This window comes from Leucoraja erinacea, chromosome 7, assembly GCF_028641065.1.
Source record: "Leucoraja erinacea ecotype New England chromosome 7, Leri_hhj_1, whole genome shotgun sequence".
NCBI lineage: Eukaryota > Metazoa > Chordata > Chondrichthyes > Rajiformes > Rajidae > Leucoraja > Leucoraja erinaceus.
This window is the reverse complement of record NC_073383.1, coordinates 925,177-932,159: the sequence shown is the minus strand read 5'-3', so window position 1 is coordinate 932,159 and position 6,983 is coordinate 925,177. Positions and strand designations below refer to the sequence as shown.

Sequence of the window (6,983 nt, the reverse complement as noted above, 5' to 3'; positions counted from 1 at the left end):
GGTGTGCGCTCGCAGAGTCCGCGGCCATTCCAAGCCGCGCGGGGCGGTGATGTCAGGCCCCGCTCCAGGAGCTCTTCAACCCCGCAACTCGGGCGGGAGAAGTCGCCGCTGCAGGAGCCCCGAAAAGCGGTCTCCCTCCAGGGAGCCGCGGGCTCCCGATGCCGTCGTCCACAGACCTGCAGCAGCAGCCTCCGACTCTCCGGTAGCAGCAGCAGCAGCAGCAGCAGCAGCAGCAGCAGCAGCAGCAGCAGCGCTCCTCCACCGCTCCACCCGCTCCGGACTCGGCCAGCTCCGCGACGGCAACGGTGAGTCGGCACCTGAGTCCCCGGCTTCTTCCTGTTGGAGGCCGCTCCTCGTTGCGGCCTCAACGACACCTGAGACCCGACGAGAAAAGGTGTCAGAGAAAAGACACAGAGACTGCAGATGCTGGAATCTGGAGCAACACCAATTGGTGTAGGGAGGGTCTGCAGATGCTGGCTTAAACTGAAGACAGACACCAAAGGCTGGAGTAACTCAGCGGGACAGGCGGCATCTCTGGAGAAAAGGAATAAGTGATGTTCTGGGTCGAGACCCTTCTTCAGACCCGAAACTTCACCTATTCCTTTTCTCCAGAGATGCCGCCTGTCCTAGTGAGTTGCTCCAGCCTTTTGTGTCTGTCTTAGCAACAAACAATCTGCTGGAAGAACTCAGCAGGTCGAACACATTAAGGGTGGTGTGGGGGGGGGGGGGGGGGGGTGGGGGGAGGTGGGGGGAGTAGGGGGGGGGGTGTGGGGGGGGGGAGGTTGGGGGGGGATGGGGGAGAGGGGGAGGTGGCAGGGGGGGCAGGTGGGGGGAGGGAGCAGGTAGGGGGAGGGGGTAGGTGGGGGGAGGGGGTAGGGGGGGGGGGGGGGGGTGAGGTGGGGGGGGGGGGGGGGGGTGGGGGGCGGAGACATGGAAGGAATTGTCAATGTATGGGTCAAAATGCTGCATGTGGCCAATGTGCCTTGTCGGTCGGTCGTTAGCTGTCTGTGGCGAGTTTCTCTTTTGCTAACAGGGGCCTTGATGAATTACTGCATTTGAAGTCAAGAACAGGGAGTTGCAGGGATGATTTTGATTTGATCTAGCGGGACATCTGCTCCGAGTTTTATTATTGTTCAGCAACACAGTTGAAACAAACCACACAAATGATTCTTATCCCTGATTATCTGCGCCCTTTTGTTGAACTGACTCAGCAAAGCCGGTGGAAATTATCCACAACATTAATCCAACTGATGTTCAAACAATTAAGAGGAATTCACGCTCTACTTGTTTCATTATCCCATCAAATATTCTAGAATACTTAATTGGATTTGAAATGACTGACTCGATATTTTAATTTAATTTCCATAACAAAAGTGGTTCTTCCTGTAAATCCTGAAGCCTATAAAAGCGGGATCCAGTGATCTTGAAACATTTGTTAGCAAAAGGACTCAAACAATGGGGAAAGTGAGTATGTCCAAAATATATCTTTGTCTATTTCACCTCTCTAGCTTGTTTAAGAGGACGTGTTAAATAATTCTCTTTGATGTATCACTGTACCTAGCATGAATAAAGTAAAATGTCTTTATTAGTAATTAATTGTGGGATCATCACACAAGTCTGTTATTTCCTCATTGAATTACACCATGCGGTTTCTTGACGTGTGAGAAAATGCTTGTTCAAATATTCAAATACTGCATACAATTTCAAATTCAAGTTTATCGTGAGGGTTCACATGGGGGGAGAGGGGGGGGGTGGAGGAGTGAGGATGTCTCCGATGTTTACATAGCAACTGCATTATCGATTGTGTAGGAAGGAACTGCAGATGCTGGTTCACACTGAAGATAGACACAAAAAGCTGGAGTAACTCAGTGGGTTAGACAGCATCTTTGGAGAAAAGGAACAGGTTACATTTCGGGTCGAGACCAGTCTGAAGAAGGGTTTCCACCCAAAACGTCACCCATTCCTTCTCTCCAGGGATGCTGCCTGTCCCGCTGAGTTACTCCAGCATTTTGCGTCTATCTTCGGTTTAAGGCAGCATCTGCAGTTCCTTCCTACTTCTGTCAGGCCAGGCGTTCCAGGATGTACAGCCACTGATACATTTCCATGTGTGTGACTTGGAAGGGAGCTTGCTGGTGGTGGGATATTGCAATGTGTACACTGCCCTTGTCCTACTCAGTTTGTAGAGATTGTGGATTTAGGTCCGTTCTGTCAGTGCAGTCTGGGTGAGTCATTGTAATGCATCTTTATAGATACAATAGTCACCATTGCAAAAATAAAAGGCATGCATGGTTTTGTTTAGTTTAGAGATACAGCACGGAAACAGTCCCTTCGGCCCGCCGAGTCCGTACCGACCAGCGATCCCCGCACATTTAACACTATCCTACACACACTAGGGACAATTTACAATGAACCTACAAATTTGTACATCTTTGGAATGTGGGAGGAAACCGAAGATCTCAGAGAAAACCCACGCGGGTCACGGGGAGACCGTACAAACTCCGTACAGACAGCACCCGTAGTCAGGATTGAACTTGGGTATCTGGCGCTGTCAGGCAGCAATTCTACCGCTGTGCAACTGTGGCAGAGGGTGGTTAATAGGGGGCCGTCCCATTAAGATAACCACTTTGTCTTTCTTGGTGTTGAGCTTGAGAGTTGTGGGCACCTGGCCCATCCGGCTAAATGGAGTGAATCCAACCATGGTCCTGAACTGCATCACATAACAAATTCATTGGAGTAACTCTAACCCTGGGGATTAAAAGCACAGTGACTGCTAAATTGGCTGAGAATCAGAAAAAAAAGATTAAGGTATATAACAAAAGAATGATAGGCCAGGAGAAAAAAAACCATGCACAGCAATTAGAATTTGACGTGCACTTTCTGAAATGGTGATGGAATCTTCTGTTTTAAAAGGGATACAGTCGGAAAAAGAGAACATTCCAAAATATGGGAAACCAGGAATTACCTTTTAAAGAGCTATAATTAGCACTGCAGGCTTCTGTGTTTTATGAGTTCAGTTTAGTTTAGTTTATTGTCACATATACAGTGAAAGGCTTTTGTTGTGTGCTAACCAGTCTGCAGATAGACAATACATGATTACAATCGATCCATTTTATGATTCTATAATTCTAATCATCCCATGGTTAAGATGTGGTGTGTTTTTGAGTTATTCCATCAGTTTAGTTACTTTACAGTTATTCTGTAAAGCAACTAAATCTTGAGCAAGTTTACTCAGTAACACAATAAAAACCAGCAATCCAGGACCTATACCCATCTCGCTGTCGCAAGAGAGCAAGCAATATCATCAAAGACACCACCCACCCAGCACACAAACTGTTCACCCTCCTACCTTCCGATAAGCGCTACCGCAGCATGCGGAGCAAAACCACCAGATTCAAAAACAGCTTTTTTCCTCAGGCCATCAGACTACTCAACACACTTAAGAAAATTCCATGAACAGTACCCAAACAAAGACAAACAAACTGTGAAAATAACTTTGGCTCAATGTCTCCAGTACGAAATTTGCACTTTTTCTATATTGCACCTTTCATTGTTGCACCCTGTTTAAAATACCTCAAAGTTTTTGCTACATTTTGGCACACTGTGAATATTTTAATATTTTAAATAATGTAATGTCTATTGTCTATTTTTATTGGTATGTTGTCTGTCTGTGTTTTTAATATTACTTGCACATTTGGAGTACTTTGAACTTTGAACTTTGAAGGTTGCAGTTGTATTTCTTATATTTGGATGTTGTGCTTAGTGAGCTATTATATAAACCTGAAAAAAAAGTTAAAGATGTTGATATACATCGAGATATATTAACATTAAATAAATATCAAGAACTAATGCTTCATTTTTCACTTAATACTTAACTCCAGATCACTTTCTATGAGGAGAGAAACTTTCTGGGTCGTCACTATGAATGTAGCACCGATTGCTCAGATTTCCGCACATCCTTGTCCTGCTGTAATTCAATTAAAGTAGAAAGTGGAGCGTGGGCAGTGTATGAACAGCCCAATTTTACTGGAAACTTGTATGTGGTTACCAAAAATGAATATTCTGATTATAAGCACTGGATGGGAATCAATCACCAGATTGCTTCATGTCACAAAATCCAGCAAGTAAGTGTATTTCATTTCAATATTTAAAAATGCTTTAATATTTTGAATATTTCACCTCTACGTTTGATTGAAGAAAATCCATATTAAAATTACAATATTCTGCTGCTTGTGTACATGTTGTGAACAATCGAATGATCACTTATGCAAGTTTAGAGTTATATAATTAAACTGAGTTAGAATGCCAAATTTTCCTCTATTATAAAAGGTTTTAGTGTTTTATAGATTTTAATATTAATACATTATCAGCCATGATCACAGTGAAGGGCCGAAGGGCCGAATGGACTACTCCTGCACCTATTGTCTACTGTCTATTATCAATAGCATGCACTAACTTTTAAATTAATAAGATAAAATACTGTAGCAGCAATTTAAATTAACTCCATCCAAACAAGTTAATATGGAGGTCATAGATCATTCAATTAAAGCACGCTTCCAGATGTAGTGAACTTTTACCATGTTATATGATCAGAAAAATGTTCAATGTACCAGATAACTTGGCTCAGTTTAACCCATTTTAGAAACTCCTGTTTTTGCTTAGATCACTATAATTCTGGATGCTTGATTTAATTATATAGGGTTGTCAATAGCATCAGTGGTCCAGTAGCATTTTGGGAAACGCAAGTAGGAAAGCAGATAATTTTATGCTAAAATAACCAGCGGTGGCTATACAGTGTTCATTCCAAAATTCCTGGATGGATAAGGAGGAAGTCAGCAAGATTCTGCTCCTTATAGCTGATACCAAATCCTACCGGAAGTGGCGGCGCTGTTGAACAGCTGCGGCTCGCCTGCAGTCTGTCTTAACTTTTTGTTGTTGTTTTTTTTGTCTTGTTTTAATTAAATTTTAGTTATTAGGTTGTGTTATGTGGGGGGGAGGGGCTGAAACTTGGTTTTCTGTCTCTCCCTTCGGGGCAATGTGACTCTTTCTGTCGTATACCCCCTTCTCTGTCTCTGTCTGCGCTGAGGCCTAATGGCGGAGCTGGCGGCCTCCAACTGCAACCGACCTCGAGGCTCCGGAGGCAGTGCCAGCCAGGACTTATAACGCGAGGCTGGCCGTCTTCGAGCTGAGGCGGCGTTCTGGTGGCGGCGACCTGAAACCGGGGCTCGACTGCGGGCCAGTGGATGACATCGTCGGGAGTTCGCAGGTCACAGGCTGGTACCTGTTTTAAAAAGCTCCCGCGGCAACAGCTGCGTCCGCTGGACTGGAGGGCGGCAGCTTCGACCACCCCCGGGCCGCGGAGCTTGAACCGGCCCGTTCGCAGAGCTCGGTTGAGCCGTGGGACTGACTACCATCGCCCGGTGGGGTAACAACATATCACCTCAGCGCAGAGGGAGAATGAGGAGGGAAGAGACAGTAACTTTAAGACTTTTGCCTCCATCACAGTGAGGAGGTGCCTGGTGAACTCACTGTGGTGGATGTTAATTTGTGTTTATTGTGTGTTTTGTTGTTTATTATTATATATATGGCTGCAGGCAACGACATTTCGTTCAGACCGAAAGGTCTGAATGACAAATAAAGGATCTAATCTAATCTAATCTAATCTAATCTAATCTAATCTAATCTAAACCAGAAATGTGAAGCGGATAAGATCATGTCAGGCTATAATGCCCTCAGTATTTAAGTAATCAGTTAATGATCAGTTTATATAGGTCTATGAACCACAGGCTCAGATCACAACAAGCAGTCATTGCTTTGAGGGTGCAGAAAACTAGGTGTATACGGTCAAAATCATATAAATAAAGACTTTTGCTAGTTAATTAATGGCACCATCTTATCACTGTTTTACAGGCAGATGCAAGCGTTTACAAGCTCAGAATCTGCAACAAGGGTGATTATGAAACTCAAACAATCGAATATTCAGATGACTGTCCATCTGTGTTTGACCAATTCCATATTTATAATATTGACTCCTGCATCATCCTGGAAGGTGCGTGGGTATTCTATGAACATCCAAATTACCGTGGCAGGCAATACCTCCTTGAGCAGGGTGCCTATGAGAAAGCTGGAGACTGGGGAGCATCCACTTCGAAAGTGCAGTCTTTTCATCGTATCATTGAGTAGCAAGTACTGCAATTTTATCGATTCTCATTAATAAAAGTTATTAATAAATACAATGAATAAAAGTACATCTCAAAAATTTGCAGATCGTCCACTCCAGGCTGGATTTCCACTCTTAAGTACAACTGGAAAATTGTATCAATATGTGCTTGAAATTGCACTGGTTTAGGTTACACTACATTTCAACTACAACTCATATGCAATGTCACAAAAACACAACATCTTCCATGAACCAATTCAAGAGAATTCAACCAATTCTTCACCATTTTCCATTAAGAGGTACTCCTTTATCTATTGGAGAATGTTATCCAGATGGTTTTATACACACAGCTGAAAATGAGTTCACCACAAAGAAATAAGCATCTTCACTGAGGATGATTTCTCCTCCAACTGATAATAACTAGATTTACAATCCCTGATCAACACTTTGGTTTCTCAGTAAATTATTTTTATTTAAACTAGTTACAACCTGCAGAAACAACACACTTGCCACGGCTTCACATTTTGATGTGGGGGATTAGTTTTGTTCTGTGGGTGGGAACACAGTGATGGTGTGCGGAAAACATAGACACAAATGTTTTGGTTGCAACATATTCAGGTTAAAAATTCAGAGGTGGTGCTAATATAACGAGTAAAACAAGTGGAAACTCCACCATGAAGTTCTACTTGAAGCATAACAGAATGGATTGATTTGAGTTTTAATGCTTTGTAGTGCACATTGTTTATTTTATTAGAGTAAACCATCGTATTAACGGACCGTAGGTGGGTTCATGGTGACCGTTATTGCCGATTGTTTGAGTAAGGGA

At 43.6% G+C, this 6,983-nt stretch overlaps 1 protein-coding gene across 1 annotated transcript; it reads left to right on the top strand.

Annotated features, from left to right (window-relative positions):
- Nucleotides 1–1,455: 1,455 nt before the first annotated feature.
- LOC129698556 (gamma-crystallin S-like) lies at nt 1,456–6,248 on the top strand. Its single transcript, XM_055637635.1, has 3 exons — nt 1,456–1,464; nt 3,879–4,121; nt 5,908–6,248. The coding sequence occupies exons 1-3, from the start codon at nt 1,456–1,458 to the stop codon at nt 6,178–6,180; spliced, it is 525 nt and encodes a 174-aa protein (XP_055493610.1). The 3' UTR covers nt 6,181–6,248.
- The last annotated feature ends 735 nt before the right edge of the window (nt 6,249–6,983 follow it).

Coding starts and splice junctions, on each gene's coding strand:
- LOC129698556 (XM_055637635.1), top strand. Junction 4,122..5,907: donor CATGTCACAAAATCCAGCAA/GTAAGTGTATTT, acceptor ACTGTTTTACAG/GCAGATGCAAGCGTTTACAA.